An 18,557-nucleotide genomic window follows, 5' to 3' on the forward strand; every position below is an offset into this window, starting at 1 on the left:
GGTAGATAAATTATATTCTAAAATAAAACAAACAAAGTATTTCTTTCATTTAATGAGTTTCCAGTTGTTCGAATCTTTTTAATACGAATAGGGTTTTTACCACCTCTAGATCACTCCAAGAAAAGGGAGTAGCTTTTTAGTTGAATGATGTAAAGATTTGAACTCTTACAGCATTTTTCCTTCTTCTTTTACCTTCATTAAGGCAAAACATTGGGTTTTTTTCAGTTTTATGTAATAGGTTGTATTTTTTATGCTCTTAATAGGTCTTCTTGCTTCTCTCTGGACTGCAGCAGCTGGTCCTTGTCCTGTGCTATCTGACTAAAGATGGGTACAGTATTTCAGCTCAGGCCTTAGCTATGTCAGGCAATGGGAAGGGATTTACGCATCTCATTTGTATCAGCTGTTCTGACTATGAGGAACCTTTATCTGTGACTTCAATGGAAATGAAGAAATGTGAAAATGCATCGACATAACATTTTCACATCTGGTGCTAAACGTACTTTCTGTGGGTGGAGGAATGTTCGGGGCACAGGGTTTTTTGCAGTCAATGTTAGATCAAAGTTGTGTTCTCTTAACAGCCTCACTGTGGATCTGTCACATAGGTTTGCATTAAGAATAGCTATAGTTCTGTGTTAAAGCTGTGGGATTCAGGGGGAGGGTTTCAGGAAATTCAAACTGCAAAATGGAGGTTTGCTTTGGCTGGCTATTTTGTCTTTTTGTTTGTTTGTTGTTTTGGTTTTGGTTTTTTGGTTTGTTTTTTTTTTGTGAGACCATACTGAAAACATAACTATAGTATCAGGTATTTAACATGGTTGATGCCCTTTATGCTTTCATTGTCACCATTTCCAGTGCAGAAGAGACAAGTTGTTTAGCCATAAATGTCAGGTTACACTGTACAGAGCATTACACCTTGAGAAAAATTGTTGACCAGGGTGAGAGGGGGCTGTGGCTATAAAACTTAGTGGCCAACATGACATGAGGATTTTGATCCTCTCTGCATTATTCAAGTATTTCTTCCTTAGTCAAACTAGTGTTTCTTGCAGAATCACATAACCTCAAAAAAACTGAAAACCAGCAAATGCATGAACTTGTTCCCGGCTTGTAACCAATGCATATCTACATTTGAAATTAACAGAATTTTAAGTTTTTGTTTAAGAAAAATTTTTTTTTTCTTTTTCTTTTTTTTTTTTTTTTTTAACTATCATGTGAATTACCAAGAGAATACATTGCCATGGTCCCAGGCTATTTGTGTTGTTTCTTATCCCTGACATTTTAATTCACTACTGAATTTATACTTTGCATGTTTAAGTACTGGTAAGACATGAAAGTTGTAGGGTTAAAACTGTAGACAGTGCTTTAAAGCTCCTATGATAATTGTTCTTAGGTGTGTATTCCTTTACTGTGGCTCTCGAGACAACTGTTTAATAGACAACATTTGAATAATACAAATGTGCAGTTGGTAAAAATGGATTAGGGTTTCAGGGTGGTACCAATGGGTGATATTTAATATTGAATGACATGTATTAAGACAAATGCTTTTATATATAATTTATTTGGCAATGTAAATGCATTTATCTTGTGAGATACAGACTCCCTGTTGCCACATGAAGTATTCTGGAAAGGTTTGGAGTAAATAAATAATAAAACCACTTTGATATACAATCTAACAATATTAAATATTAAGACTTTCACATGATTGATTTTAATACTTAATTAACTTATTTAAAGTCCAATGTAACTCTGTTTTTGTATTAGAGATCAGACAGGCAGAAGTTAAAATGCAGGAAATGTTATTAAATGGGACAAAATTAATTGCATTTCATGACCATCAGACTCACTGGCTGTTAACCTGTCCATCAGTGGCATGATCTTGTTTGTTTTGTACTGGATCCCAGCTGATGTTAATGTTAATCTGCTCCATCATATCAGACCATTTTTTATGTTTGCATCATTCCATTTTAATGATACATAATCCGATACATTTTATAAAAGAAAACAGTCTTGCTTTATGCTATCCAAAGTTTGTCAAATTGTGCACTTTTCTTCTGACTTAGTAAGTGTTCTTCCCTCGGCATGTTTTTTCAGTGGGTGGTGGCAACCTGTGGAAGTGGCTGAGTAGGAATCTTAGCTGGTTTTGAGTTGCTCTGTGTGTGTAGGAGGGTTGTTTGGGTTGGTAGAGTTTTTTGGCGGTTTTTCTCTTGGAGGCTCTGGGACTAGTATTTTCTGTATTTAAATAGAGATGATGGTAGTAAAGAGCTCAAGTGATGGAGAGCAGAAGATCACAGTGCTGTGAGATAGGTGGTCTCTGTGGCCTAAGTAAAAATTACTCCTAGAGCAAAGAAGAAAACAGTGAATATTACAGGTAAGAACAGATTTTTCAAAAATACCTATTAATGAGTGTCCTGGCAAAATATCCAGCTCGAAACAGATCAAGTGGTCCTCATTTGCCAAAGTTCATATTCAGGACTGTCTTCTACTCAGTCCTCTAATTAGCACACTTCTTCTTTTTTTTAATTCCTGTATCAGAATGAATAATTTTATTTGGCCAGTGTAAGAAAACCCATGATCTGGGACTGCATCTAGATTATATGGAAGACATCTGTGCTTCATTGCTTTAAATAAACAAAATGTATGTTCATTCTCCTAATATTTAGTTTCTTACCTTCTTTAAAATGTTTTCAGATTTGTGATAATCCTCACTTCAGTGTTCTAACATGCTTGATTACTTCATAAGCCACAAATGAGGGGCAGAGTTGTGAACCTTCATAACATGATGCTGTCAAACTTAACAAAACACACATAAGACCATTACCACATCAGACACTTGCTTTTAGTCAGGTCGTTTTAATCAATTTGACTTCACAGGGCAGCTAATTTATCACTTAGCTAAACAAGTATTTCCTCTACTTGTCATCAATTTAAGTAATTTAAATGGTAAACTTTGGATATGGCATGAAATAAAGGCCCAAAGATAATTTGGAGGAGGTAGTTGATACAGTCTAATAGAATGAACACAAAGTATTATTTAAATACTTTGGTACGCTTCAGTGGTTTTCAGAAATGTCATATTCAGGTAACTTTGCTGGTACTGATGGAAACTGATTTTTATTTTTAGCATATCCAAGATTCAGCAGCGTTGTTCAGCTTTGTCCTCAGCATTAGTGGGTTCTCATTTTCCTCTCTTCAAGCATAAAATGTTTTGCTCTGTTGCTTGATTGTTCAGAAGCAAGAGGATGTCAGAGAGCAAGAGTGGAGCAAGTGCTGCAACTTGGGCAGTTCTTCAGCCCTCATCCTGAGTACCCCCCCAAGCCTGCAGTTCCTCTCCTTACATTTTACCATGGGGGGAAGGGAAGAGAGGGAAAATGGGTGTTGTAAAAGCTTTGCCTAATTCTGTTTCACCTACTCAGTTACCTACACCTTCAAAATACCCTTCTGAAACTGATTATATTTTCTAATTTTGCCCAAACAAATGAATTCTCTTCTTAAACATTATTTTCATATGTTTTGGTGTGGTTTATGCTTTGAGTAAATAATTTTTTAAGATCCATATGAACAGTGATGAACAAGGGAAACATTTTAGGTGGGTTTAGGTTTTTTAAATTTAACTAGTTTAGTCACTATTTCTGAAATAAGAATTTTCATCCATAAACTGCTTGAGTGTTGAATATTTTTATTCAGTATCCATGGCAAGTGAAGATGTTAGTGAATGTCCTATGACATGAAATAAGATACAGTATTCGTGTTCAACTCTGCTATATTTTGTTTATGAAATGCTGATTTACCAACATTTTTGAGATTAGGATAGTCTTACCACCTTGCGCTTATAGTAGTGAACAGTCTCACTGCTAAAAGAATGCAACAAATTTTGGTTTTATTTTGAACTTTGCATCTTCTTAATGAACATCAATTATAATCAATTTATTATATGAACATTTATTATAATCTTATTGCAGATGAGCCTTCTGCCTTGTACAGTTCTGTGTACATGCTTTTGCAATGTTTCACCCAGCTCTGGTCCAAAAGAGACGGGTGGTTCACTGGTAATACAACTAATGATAGAAACATATCTCAATTAGACTTTTATATTTGTCCTGTATTTCTATCTAGCTAGATATGACTTATACCTATTAATGGAAGATGAAGTGTGGCTGAATTGAGGCTGTTGCCATTGACATTCTGGAGAATAAGTGGAGGGGTTTTTTTAATGTTTTGAATGTAACTTTGTTTAAGCATTCCAAACTCACAGGTTTGTATACAGGAAAAATGGTAATGCTAATGATGGCATGATTATATAAGACTGATTTATGGCTAAAGGTGGTAGAAATCACAGAATGTGTTAGAGTAGCTAATACGGAAGGCAAAATATTTGTAAACTCTTGGGTGAATAAACGTTTTCATGTCTAAAAAAAGAAGCAGGCAACTTCCAAGTAAGTACTAAGTACTCACTAAGAGTAAGTAACCAGTGAGAAAAAGGAAAGCTCTCTGAGTTAGAATGGGTATGTTAAATCAGACTATCTAATGCAGCAAGTAGTTTATCTCTGCTGTGTAGAAAGAGGTTGTTAGTTCGGTAGATGTCAGTGAACATCAGTTAAGGTTTTCCTGATAAATACACGTTGGTATTCTATCACCTATGGAATAAAGAGGAGGTCATGGGAGAGGGGATGATGTGCTGTAAGCAGGTATCTTCACAGAACCCTTTTAATATCTAGTGGAGTTCTGCGTTGGAGTCCATAAGCCCATCTCTTGAGGGATTTCTGGTTGCCATTAAGAACAGATGTGCTGGCAAGCTGCCTTCACTGAAAGGCAGACTGGATTCACCCCACTTGTGTTGGTCAGTGAGGAGCAAACCTGTGGCACCGTGCTTGGTGGCATATGAGGTCTCCCCTGTTCCTTAAGGCCAGTAGCCAAAGATCCTCCATGCCTGCCTCTTCCTTGGGCTTATCACTGGATTCATGTTTCTCTTAATTTCCTTGACTAGATAAATCTTTCATACATAGCCTTAATTATTTTCTCATGTATATTACAGAATAGTTGAACTCCCAGTTGTGGGAAGCATGCCTGGTGTTTGAGTTCCTTAGCCCTTCAATTTTGGAGGTTTTAAAAAAAAGTACAAATAGCTGCAAGTGTCACTTTGAGCATTCACTGACGTGTTAGGGTTAGCCAGTATCAAGTCTTGTAACCCAGTAATTGAATTTCAGGAGTTTATAACATTTTTATTGTTTCACATTGAGAATGGTTTTAAATTACATCTTATTTAATATGAACAATATGTTATAGGCCATTACAAATCAACCACAAACCTTTGAAGAATTAATCTGTCTCAGAGTAAGATCCCAAGTGTAACTGTAATTGTTTAATAGTTCCCTTTGCTCTTTGTTAGAAGAGCAGAAAAGAACTTAAGTATAAAACTGTGAAGAAAATTGTTTGGACTAAGGAGTGAAGACTAATAGGTAGTGATACTTTTTTTAACTCTAACCATATGTATCCATAAACAAACACAAGTAGCTGATTAAACCACTGTGCAGATATCAAAAGTAAATCTATTCAGCTGTTTAAAACTGCTCTAACAGTCTGTAAAGTAAATTATGGTACATATAGATTGTAAAGGTATGGCATTTGGGGAGTATTTTTAAAAAGGAAGTGGATACAGAAGAGAAGGACATCGAAGACCAAACTTACTAGGGCTAATTTGATACCATGTTATGGATGTAAGTGTAAGTCTGAAACATACTGTGTCTTAATTAAGTGGTGGCTGCTAAAACTACAGTGGCTCGTAAGGTCAGGTCATTTTGTGCCTCGCTCTCAGTTTGAAAGACACTCAGGGTTCTGCTTTGGTCAGATTGTGTAGCAATCTCCAAAGGACCATAAAAATAAAAAGTTAAACTTAAGCAGCACAGTTTGAAATAAGCTTGTAATTTTAGTAAAGACAAAATCAACGGATCAGTAGAAAGACATTTACAACTATATAGCAAAAGAAACAAGAGCAGCAACTAAAATTCCAGCTGGAGAAAATTACCTCTGCAAAGTTGGTGAGGGTTTTGTTTTCTTTCTTTAAATAAATTATTTTAAGGGGTTTTTTTATTTAATATGTCAGGTATTTATAAACATCTCTTTATATTTTTGTAGCCATAAGACTACAGGTAAAGCAACTTTGTAAATATTTTTCTTTAGGATACCAGTCATGCAGTTTTCATTATTATAGTTTTAAAATGACATAGGAAACACATGAGGTATGCATACATTCATAGCACATTTTGTTGAGCTTAGTATAGAGTTGTTCAAGGCAGTTCTGCGTTTTAATGGTGTGTTTTATCATATGATTTTATGGTTGTAATAATTGGACATAAAGGTGTACCACTGCTCAAGTGGTAAGTTCTACCTTCCCTCAGTTCCTGGCTCATTGTTCCCGAGACCTTCAGATGCTCTCTTCTAGCTAAATAGAAGTGAGAGATGGTGTGATCATTTCATCACCACAGTAACACAGGTGCCAAGGGAAATAAAGGATAAACCCCTTAGGGAATACAGCTGAGAGAGCATCCTTTTGAAGACAGCCTGGGTGCACTGGTTTCAAGAAATTGCCTAATAGTGGCCCAACTAGGTTTGTTTATTTTTTAGGGGTCTTTTGGGTTTGGGGGTTTTTTTTCCTGATAACTTACTAGGAAAATTAGGAAGGTGTAGACTGTAAAAAGGTCTTAAGAATCCCAGTTCCCCTTTGTTTATTGACAGTAAACTGAAGGTATAAAGCTGATGTGGTCAATGCCGTACGTTCTAGAAACGAAAGGAAAAGCATAATTGAAGTGATTTCAAATTCATTAATATGCCAGTCCTGAAAGTGTAGACAGATGTATACCTCTTCCTGAATCTCCTTTTATATTTCTTTCTAAATAGAATTTTCTTGCTGTTAGAAAGTTATGATACTTGTAAACAAAGCAGTTAAAGTAAGTGATATTTAAAACTCATCTGGCAGTCGTAGGTAGCTACTTAGTGTGCTTGGGCAAATCAGACCTGTTTAGCTGGCTTAGGTTTTTTTGTGTTAATAAATTGCTGTACAGATGACTAAATGCAGTCTTGACAAATATACTCTTGCACTGTTAATGCACTGGAAAGGTCGTTTCGCTTTCTTATGCACTGATCATAACATTGTCTGCTTTTCACCCTTTTATTTGCATCCTCTTGTTTGTTGCAGCCAGTATTAGTTTCCAGCACGCCTCAAATGAACTTCTAACATAGTTCTTGTTCAGTTGCTTGGTAGTGATGTGAGTGCCATTCAGAGGCCTGTGATCATGAATCCACTTCACCTACTTCCTAAGGTTTCAGTTCTGCCATTACTTCTCTTTTGGCCTGCAATTTTGGAAGATGTCTTTTTAAGTGTTCACCAGCTAGTTGATGATGTTTCTTAAAATGCTTCCTTAACATCATCTTTCTAGAAAGCTGTCATGGCTTAGGAATGGCATTCTCCAGTTAAGTTTTCCCACTGAAACCATTGCATGCCACCCACAGCTCACTTGCTGACTCCCCCCTTCCCTCCCTCTTCCCTGCAGCAGGAAGGAGAGGAGAACTGGAGTCACAAAAGGTAAAGATCAGAGGTTGAGATAAGAAAAATTTACTGGAAACAGCAATGAGATAAGAAAAATGAACAGTAACAGCAATGATACTACTGACCAGACAGGAAAAGAAACGTTCTTGCTCACTGCAGAAACCCCAACAACAAGATGATCACCAACTGCTCCCTCCAGCTCAGAGCTGGCATTACCCAACTGCTCCACACTTACTTGACCAGGAAAAAACACTTCTTCCCAGAAAAGACTGTCTTCTCCCTGCCCTGGTAGGGATGATGTGGTATAGAATAACCTCAGGGCCCTGGCCATGCTACTTCCTGGCGACTGCAAAACCCTATTCTGGCCAGAACCAAGACTAAAGTTAATATAAATCTTGATAAAACCAAATTCACCTATCATGCCAATCAGTGTTAATCCATTCTCTTTCTGTGTGTCTGTCGCTGTTATGTTATTATTTGACCTATGATTTCTGAAAAAGAAGTGGTTAAAAGGAAGATTTTGTGGATTTCTTGGGGTCCAGAAGAGTGATGATGATGGTCTTTCTTCAGTTTTTATCTATAATCTTCATCATGCCCAAGAACTACTATCAGTTCTCCTTGGAATCAGACTAAAAGATGAGAAGGGAAAACTAGAAAAAAGAAGGAAAGAGGTTCTTGCCCTGTTTTACAGTCTGTCAAAACCACACTTGGACTTTTACTTGCAGTGTGATATTTGTGGGTACTATAACAATTCTTTTGGACTCCAAATAATAAAACATTTACAGCATTCACATGGAAACACTATTGTTCTGCTAATTAGACAGCTAGTGGTGACAGTATACCTGGAAAATAAGGGAAGGTTTTAAGCACCATTGTTCTTGACTTATGTGATTGAAAAATAGCTAAAGGAATACTGAAGTGTTTGTTTCTCTGGTTTTTTCCTCCAGATAAATACTCATCAGTTGGAATTTACTACTGCCAATATGTATCATTCTGTGTCTGAAACCAGTCACCCTTTGCAAACAGAGGAACAAGAGATAGGCATTGATCCCTTGCAGAGTTTTTTGAACAAGCCAGGGGAAGGTGAGTTTGAATTTCTGTATTTCTTTCTTTTTTTTGAGTTTATACCTTATATAAGTGTGCCATGATAACTGTACCTGTCATAATTTGCTTAATTCACTCAATGAAGCTGACTAGGGCAACTTAAGGAACATTTCACAGAGTATGTGAGAAACACTCTGACACTAATGAAAACCACGAAAAGTCAACTTTCAATTACAGACAGAAGCATTAGCCAAATGTTTAATGCGCTGTCATCCTTTTTTAATCATAAACTAAACACTGACTTCAGCATAAGAATATTGAAATGCAGCATGACTTTATGTTACTTTCTCAAACATGGCCTCTTACACTGATTCGGTTTTTTTGGTTGTTTGTTTTCCTTTCTTTTTTCTTTTTTTTTTTCCTTTTTTTTCCTGATGCTGCAGTAAAGTTCAGTATCGTTTTTTTGGACAAAATATGCAAATAAAAACTCTGATTTTTGTTTGACTCAGCCCCTATGTTCTTATTTGAAAAAATATCTCAAAGTTGAGGTAGAATGAACAGGCTTTAAAGGTAGAAATTACTACATAACCTGAAGCAAATTAGTTAAGCACAGTATTTGGAAGACCCTGATGAACAATGAGAACAAACTGCTTGGATAATGCAATGCCTGTCTGTTTTGCTCATCTTTTCTACTTATTTGCTGGTAGTGACAGTGTAGTTGGTTCAAAGAAAGTGATAAGCTTAATGAGAAAGCTCGTCCTTGTCATGAAAACATTCCTCAAGTACTCTGTTATACACAGTGGCACCTTAACTACCTGTAATTTTCCAGTCATTGAACACATGTACCAGGAGGGCAAAATAAAAAATTTATTTTAAATTACAGAGTTGAAACAACTTTGTCGCATTTCGTAAGTCCCTCACCCAGATCAACTACTCTATGTGGGTGTATCTGTCTATAAATCCTCTATTTACTAGTGCTTATTAAAAAGCTATGTCAAGTTTTGCACAGTCAGGTTTATTACTTCAGTTTAGAAGAAGCTAATGTTTTGCTTCAAAATATATTGGTAAAACTTCATTGTCCCTTTGACTTAATTTTTTCACTGTTTCTTCCTTGGTTTATAAAGCTTCTTTAATGTTTGAAAATGACAATGTATGTCATGGGGAAAGTATTTTAAAACCTGACAATTAAATGGAATAGCTTTTCTAGGTCAGTGTTTCTTTCCTATTATATTTGACATCTCAACGATATGAAGCCATTTTAGCCTGATAAACCAAATACATTTTTGTACATATTTTTAGAAACTTGAAAATAATCTTTTTTCTCAATAACCTCAAATAATAACCATTTTCAAGAGGAAAAACAGCTTGCTTCTAGTCTAACCCAGTCAAGAAAAAGATAAACATTTTCTTCTGTTTTAATTTTTCTTTTAAAGAAACTGGTAAATCTGTCAACTGTTTCAAGAAAAAGCAAAATTTTCACCCTGTTAAAAAACCACTGTAAGTTAATTTTACCCTTTATTGTGCCCAGAAGCGATTAGTTACCTTGACTGAAAAGGTTTCTCATTTTTATCCCAACCTTAACATTTCTATGACATACAAAGTTATTAGGATTGAATTGATGTTTAAAAGTGCCATTAATTCATTTACCCCAAATGTTCATTAACAATGTAAATGTATGCTGATGTTCTATGAGACAAGGAAGTGACTAATGACTCTTCGCACTAACAACACTTAAAATGAATAGAAACTTTAGATAGCTAATCTTGAAGTAATCAAGACCCTCATTCAGCTTGGCATCTCTGTATGCTCTAAAACAGCTGTCAACTGTTAAAAATATATACACAACACATACATACGCACATGCGAGGATAAAGATATGTAAATACATGGTTCCCCAAGTCATAAAGGTTACCAACTATGGTACATTTTTTATGTTCTATCTATGTAAATATTTTATATAAAGCATCCATTTCATCTTCATAGCCTTTTTTGCTGTGAAACACATAGTGCATTTTAATTTGAAACTTTATATATCCAGAATAGGTCTTTGAAGTTTTAATGTTTCATTTTCAATAAAGCGTGTTTGGTTGGTGTTTGCTCTTTAGGCATCAAGGTATGCAATTGTTCTTGTCCATGCAGTCTGTCTATCATCATCTTCACAAAAGTATTTCAAGACAAGGTTTTTCAATGCAGCCTCAAGTTTCAGGAGTGATACAGAATCAGCTTAATGAAAAACAGTAACTTAATTTTTTTGTATCATGAATCACAGAAATATGGTAGAGTGGTGGTCCATTGGAGATGTTCTGTGCGATATTGCAGAATATCAGGACATCTGAATTGTGTTTTTGAAGCATGGCTGAACGCTTACCTTGGAGGCAAAGGGACAAAAGCTTTCATTGAGATGAGGTGATTGAAAAAAAAACAAAACCACAGAAGTGGTAAGGGTGCTGAAAATAAACATTTAGTTACTGATCTAGTCAGATTTGTTAATCTGCATGAAGTATTGTATTTTTAGCATGTGCAGTTGATACCAAAACTTGATGAAGAACCAGAAGATGTCATGTCCAGCTGGAGTTACGAAATTCTCTCACAGTTTTCATAAAATTAATCTCAAAAATACTCGGATTGCTCTTAAGTAGAGCTGTTTGGAAAACTGCATGCATCGACTAATTTTTGTTCATTTGCTGTCAGCTTGAAAGGGTATATTGGATAGGATTCCAGAAATATGTTGAGTCTAGTATACTCAGTGCTTTTATTAAAATTTCAGTGAAGAAATAGAGAGAAAACATGGATCATTTGGGACAGGACTGTTGACACAATGGAGAGTAGACGTAAAATTCAAAGTATTCTTGGGATTTTGGAGAAGTAGCCTGAGAAGAATAAGACATGGTTCACTAGGAACAGCTGCAAGGGTTAATGTTGCAGGTGCTAGGCATGAGACAGTAACCTAGCTGAACAAATGAAAGTAGATCATTACAGATGAGGTAAGTGTCATTTGGAGAAAGGTCTGGGTGTTGGTAGCTCTCCAGATTTTATGTAACTGATAAACTTTGAATCTTGAGTTATGAGGAGCCATGAGAATGTGTTGTTTGCAAGTTTGAAAAATTCAGAATAAGCCTTAACTCTAAAGATCTTTTTTCTATCCCTTTAAAACATTTCAAAAACTCTGTTAAAATAGTATTTTTGTCCTTTTCTGTTGATTAATTTGGCCTGTGTTATTTTCCTTATGTCTGATTTTTCTTTCAAGGTACAAAAAATGTACATGCCATATATGCTCTCATATATGCTTTCTTAAATAGCATTTTTAAATAGTTTATAAAAAATTATAGCAGGGATTCTCACTTCTGTAATCTAATACTTCAAATGGAAGATATTAGTTATTTAAGAAATTTTAATTTTTTCTTGTGGATCTGGTTGTATTTTAATTTACACATGTCTAGGTATGTGTGCATTATTACTATGTTTTCTTTTGGACTGTGGTAGGTTGATGACATCTTGCTGCATTCTCTCTTCTAAGAATCATCATGCTGTTTTTGACTTTATTCTAAAAATGTTTTTTGAGTGATCCCTTCTGAAACAGGGATCTTTCAAAGAAAAATTGATGAATCTCAGCTCTGTCTCCAGCAGAGACTTTGTGGGACCTGAGGGAAATTTCAGAAGCATTATTGTTGTACATTCTCCCTGCATATTGCATCTGACAATGCATCTGTTTTTCTGAGTTCCAAATGTTTGAGGTTTTTGTTACATTGAAATGGGATAACTAGGTTAACTTTCTGCCATAAATTTTTACTCCAAGTTACAGCGTCCACCACATTCTGACACAAGTTTTGAAGAGCATAGTAGGTAGTATTCCCATTTCATTGATATAATGAGAAAGCTGATCCTCTAAGGACAGACTGGAACAATGCATTTAATACTCTTCAATTTAATTTGCTCAATATCACAATTAATACAATTAAGGTCACTTGAAATGAAACTATTAACAAATTGGGTAATTTACTTTAACAATGTCAGTGTGTTCTCACAATTACATTTGCTTTAATTAGTGTATAAGCTATTATTTAATAGCATACTTCACATAGAAAAATGTAATGTGTTCTTTGTTCTTAATAGAAGAAAAGGGGAAACCTTTAATGGGTCAGTGTGTTGGATTTGGAGTTTGGCAGGATATATTTCATGCGTAAAGGCTGTAGTTGGTGGTGAGGACAGAGAAAGCTGATGTTGCTGGAAGGACAAAGATAACTACTAGAGTGTGTGACTAAAATTAATCCAGATGAGACAGATACATTCCCCACCTTATACTTACTGTTGCAACCCTCCTGATTCTCAAGCCTGCCATGAAAAAATACGGGAGATGATAAGAGAGCATTCATATTTCCATTTTGACCATATACTGTGTGCATTTCCATTGCCTGTCTTTGGACAGTTATGCTGTTCTGGTGTTAACCTCATAGCCCTGATCACTAGAGAGTATTTCCACGGAGAACTATACCTTACGCGAAATTTGAGATACCTGGTTTAAATGAGTCATGCAGAAAAAAAGTAGAAAACAGAAGGGACTGAAGTAATAAAGTAAATGCTATCTTTTCTGGACAAAGCACGATCCGTGTGTTACTAAATAATTTCCCAAAATCTTAAGTAAAATTCACGTGGACTGTTTTGGCCCTTGACATTCCTTACAGGGTTGAGTGAATTTTTGCTGTCAGAAAATTATATTATCTTCTAATTGGTCCTTGGCTACTCAGTGTTACAGCCCCCTTCACTCAGGTATACTAATGTGGATTGTCCTGTACAGCATTTATTTACCTCCATTTTTAGAGATCATTTCATTTAAAGGAAAAAACCACAGAGGTCTACACCTCTCTGTGTGAGAAGTACTTTCCTAGGTAAAAACAACAGAGAGTGCAATAGTGAGTTGATGATGACTTACTATTTTCTTATCAAGGGTTTTTTGATAGCGTATTTTATGATGTCATGTGTGCCATATAATGTGTGTTATTTCATCTTCTCTCCAGGGAGCAACATGTATATGGAGTATAGCACTGTGTTTTTAAGAGTCCTTTTAAATATGCATGGTACTGTGCATTTTCATTAAAAAAACAAGATTGGAACAGAGAACATCTTTGCATTTTACTGGAACAGAAGAGTTGAGGGTTGTGATTTTTTCTTAATGTCTTCGGGGTTCCATGCTGTGGTCTGCCCAGGCCCTGAAAAAGTCCTGTGTCCTTCATTGGTGAGTTTTACCCTTCAGTCAGAAATCTTCAGTGTGCCCCACCAATACAGTTCTTGCTAGTGGTCCTGTTCAAAACCTTTGTGCTATTCCTGCAAAGCTTGGCTTCCTCCTTAAAGGCACGGGTATGATGGAGAAGGGGCTCTCCTAAGTCTGTTTCACTTTGTTTTGGATGAATAAAAGCAAGAATGGTTTTTACATCTTCAAACGCCATATGCTAACATAACAAGCATTTTAATATTCATTTATTAATAATAACTGCTGTTTAGCTTGCTTTTAATGGAGCTGCAACACGATTGTAGTGACAAAGGCTATTGGAGCAACACAGTATATCTTGAGCTAACTTAGGCTGTCACTAGCTGCTTCCCTGCAAGTCTTCATTTTGTTCTTTTCTGTTTTAGACATTTTATTAAAAGATCAGTGAACAGAAAAGTTATGCATGTTAAAAATGCATATATATATAATATAGTTAGTTGAAAATCTTGCTATCCTAGCTATCACACAGTACAATTTTTAGTTTAAAGACTGTGTTTGTACAGGTGTTGACATCCTCTTAAATATTTGCTTCTTGTGTGCCCTTTGGTTTCAGTGTCTTACTGCAAATTTGTATTTAGGAATTCCAGGAGTATTTTTAATGACTTCAGCTCTGGGAGCTGCCATGGGCCTGTGAAATACCAGCTCCAAGAGATGAATTCCCCTCTCTAGAATTGATAGATACGGGGGCTTTTGGTGGGTTCACGTGAGTTGGACATTGTATTAACTCCAGTTTGGAGGTTATTGTTTGACATGAGTAACTGGCACAAACATCATGTAGGGAAATGGCCTTCAGTGGTTGATATGGCAGATAGGTCGACCTTTTGGACAGCGATGTCTGTTCATGTGATGGTTTGGGATGGAAGAGAAATTAAAGACCATCCAGTTCCAACCTCCCCACCATGGGCAGGCAACCTCCCACTTAATCAGGTTCCTCAGGATTCCCTCCAGCCTGACTTTGAACACTTCCAGGGATGGCACATCCACAATTTCTCTGGGCACCCACGACTTCTCTCAAGAGAAGTGAAACTGAAATGTTCATTTTGGAAGTTTTACACTAAATCACAAGACCATTCTCACTAATGACACTGGCACAATACCTCAGTTTAGTCATCTAAGCTGGGAGTTTCCAGGTCTTTCCAGATACAACTCTGCCTGAATACTGGCATAAATCATTTGGTGACCTCATGTCATTCTTCAAATAACTCCTTGTGACCCTACTCTGGGAGAGGCTGATTTGAGCATTTCTTTTTCTTTTCCTAGCTTTTCCCCAATCCAAGTTAAAGATCAACTAGTTGGCTCTCATCTTGCTTTCTAGTATACATGTACCATAATAATACTTGCAGTATAAAAGGAAAGAATGCAAATTAGATGAAAAAGATTTTTAAATAAATTTTTAAAATAAATATTACATGCTTAGAGAACCTTAAAATACCAAGAAGAAATTTCCATTTAAACTATAGTAACCTACTGAACAGCAAAATAAAACAGAATAATCTTTTTTAATACAACCTCTGTAAATGTAATTAAAAGTGGTTTAAAACTAGTTCATTATAAAAAGTTATACATAAGCTAACAATGAGAATGCCATCATTCTTTTGAATATTTTACTCAGACTTCACACAGAAATATAATATGAAGGTTACTAGCCATAAACACCTCACATATTAAGTGTTTCCAGGCAATGAACAAATTATGTTAAATGGCTAAATCTCCTACATACGGAAAAGGCAGATTCTCTTAATTTTAAAAAATTGAACTGTACATGTTTGATTGAACCTGTGTATGTATAATAAAAGACTAGTAAATCAGAATTCTAGCTGAGGCCAGCATGATTGGTACAGGATAATTAAATGTCTGAGTTCACTTCTGTCCTGACGTACCAAAGATTGTGATTTACAAAGCAGTGTATTATGAATTGTGAGCAGCTAGCTGATGTTACAAACCTCTGTATCTGAGATTAAATGTATGTTAAAACATTTTTAAAGAGCCTAACTGTCACAAATTTGATTGAATTAGAAATTGATTGTTCTATATAACAGAAATATGTCACTGCAGATGGGATGTTTCCTGTCTTTCATGTATGTGGACATTTATAAAGACCTGGAAATCCTTATTTTAAAAAGAGAAGGTTTCAACCTACTTTCAGTACAGTGATACTGCAAAGCTTCAGTTTTAGGCTTTCAATTGACTAATAAGCCTTATTCTTTAGCCTCCATGGTACCCAGGGTACTCCCTGTCCTCATCCTCTTTGGACATGCAAAACTAAGACACATGAAAGGGGAGTGAAATAAAGTACTGTCATATTTAAGTGGTAAGAAATTATCTGGTAAGATGTGTATTATTTATTGACAATCTGGCCTTTTAACAAAGAAAAATAGGCCTATGCTTAGGTTGCCACTGCAACAGCCGAAACAGCTGATACTTTAATGAACAACATACTGAGGGCCATCCAGGACATAAGGCAAATTAAGCAGGTTACAAACAGCGTATCTTCTGTTTAGGTATAGGAGATCTCCCCAGCTCTGACAATTAGCTCCGCTGATCAGGCAAGCAGACAGACAGAAACAGAAGGAGGCCATTTGTATCAATTTGAGGAACAGAACTAGTAATGAAGTAAAATATCTGTACCAGGTAGTTTCACCTCCGCTTTGGAACAGATATTTCTAACTGCTGGTTTCAGCTTTGCAATAGCAAATAAATAAATAAACATGTGCTGCTTAACAAAAGCTTATTTTCTGTTGTTTACAAATTGAGAGCAAAGGAATAATAATACTTCTAACCTAACAGGTTTTTTAAAAAGGATAAAACATTTTCTGGACATACAAGCAAATACGAATCTTGGTAACCTGACAGCTTTGTTTAAATGTTGAATTTGAGTTTCCTTTCATGAAAATCTTTTCAAAGTACAGCAATTCAGCTGTGAAAACCTGAATACATTAATGATGACAAAGAACCTCTGGAGTGAGCCAACATTTGTTTTTGTTCTTTTACAACGTTTCCTGATGAATTGCACATACAAAAGTGTTGGAGGTTATTTTAATTTTCTTTTCTTACTTTGATAATAAATGTCTCCACTGTTTACCTTTTTGGTTAAGGTACCTTATTATTTCTAATCACCTTTAATTATTTATAACAACATGACTGTGAAAGATGTTTCTTTGATGTCAAAAAAGTCAGGGACCTGATCCTGACCCTATTAAAATTAATGGCTATGTTCCAATTGACTGCAAAGGTAACAAGCCTCAGTGCCCTTTAAGGGAAGCAATCGTTTAACCCAGGGTACTGGATTGTGTTTAGCTGGGGTTCCTGTTTTGGGAGTGTTCAGATTTTAAGCATTTGGTGTCAAGATTTGGCCATGCAAAGGCAGAATGCATATAACTGACTTTTAGAATCAGTCCCAATCTTCATTTTGTTCATAAGATACACAATAATTTTAAAAAGGCTAAATATGCAGGATAATAAGAGAACACCTTTCTCTCTAAATATGAGCGCTAAAATGGGGTTAGAGAGAGAATGGTGAATAGGTAGCCTTTCTGCTTTTTGTCTTTTTTCACAGTCAACAAAATTGCAAACTAGCTCAAATCTAAGCAGTACTGGGTAAGGACCATCACGTTTCACAGGCATGTGTGCCAGCTTGTGTTTAAATCTTACTTTGTTTAAGTGAACTATCAGTGGGTTTTGTTTCCGCCTATTTTAAGCTTCAGATTTATATGGATGTACATAGACATATTCTGTGACAAGACTGAACACTTCTGTCAGATCTAGAATATCTTTTACGTATTCGTAAGTATCTTTGTTCAGTTTCTTCTTCATGTTTACATGTTTAGTTCATTGCATCAGTAATCATGTGACTATAATATTTCAACCACAGCACAAATGACACAGAAGGATATAGCAAATGAGACTTACTTCCACCATTTGTGACAACCACACAACGTTGTGATGCAGTTGGTGCTCCTTAGCTTGATATGCTTGAGAAGGGAAGTGGGACTTGGGATGTTTGTTTTGCATCTGTGTGCTTACCTCATCCTTTTAGAAAATGTCATATACAAACGAAGCAATGAAATTAACTAACTGTCTTAGGAAGAACAGCCAGATTATATGTTCTCATGCAAAAAGGAATTGGAAGCTGGTGAAATGATATGGCTCATTCATACAGGTGGTCTGTAGCAGGGCCAGGAACTTGACCCACATCATTCAAGGTTCAGGATGCTGCATCAGTGATGATGCCATCATTCAGGTCTTTCTTTCTTTCATGGCGTTTTTGTGAGGCAGATAGCTAATTAACTAACTTAATTAGTTAGCGTAACTTTGGTACAGAACACACACACAACTTTTTCATGTTTTATATACAAACTTAAATAAGCATATATTACCTTAGAAATTTCAACTAAAAGTATTTTTGGTAATGGAACTGAAAAGTATTTCAAAAGATGTAAATCATTTTCACCTTTTCAGTATTTTGAGTTATTAAATAAAACTAAAATGTTTTGAATACGGTAAACTATTCCTGAACTTTTGGTAAATGGTGTCTCAGTACAGATATATGTGGGTGTTACTATTAAAACTTGATTTGGCTACAAATCTAAGGAATACTACTCCACCTTAATGAACTGATTGTCAAAGTTGATTTATTTATGCTTATTTATTTCATACTTTTGTATCTTGGCATTGCCAGGTCCTGTCTTAAAAAGAGGGAAAGTACTTCTC

General features: G+C 35.7%; 1 protein-coding gene across 2 annotated transcripts in view; it reads left to right on the forward strand.

Moving 5' to 3' along the window:
- The window catches only part of TBC1D5 (TBC1 domain family member 5), a 316,356-nt gene that overhangs the window by 123,998 nt on the left and 173,801 nt on the right, over positions 1-18,557 (forward strand). For both annotated transcript variants that reach the window (XM_066194787.1, XM_066194779.1), the window contains exon 4: positions 8,485-8,620. In XM_066194787.1, coding sequence (XP_066050884.1) covers positions 8,521-8,620 — 100 coding nt within the window. In that variant the 5' untranslated portion in view covers positions 8,485-8,520. The remainder of the gene's footprint in view (positions 1-8,484; positions 8,621-18,557) is intronic.

This window comes from Chamaea fasciata, unplaced genomic scaffold (assembly GCF_029207755.1).
Source record: "Chamaea fasciata isolate MVZ Bird 193981 ecotype frontalis unplaced genomic scaffold, bChaFas1.0.hap1 SCAF_1, whole genome shotgun sequence".
In the NCBI taxonomy this organism is placed as follows: domain Eukaryota; kingdom Metazoa; phylum Chordata; class Aves; order Passeriformes; family Sylviidae; genus Chamaea; species Chamaea fasciata.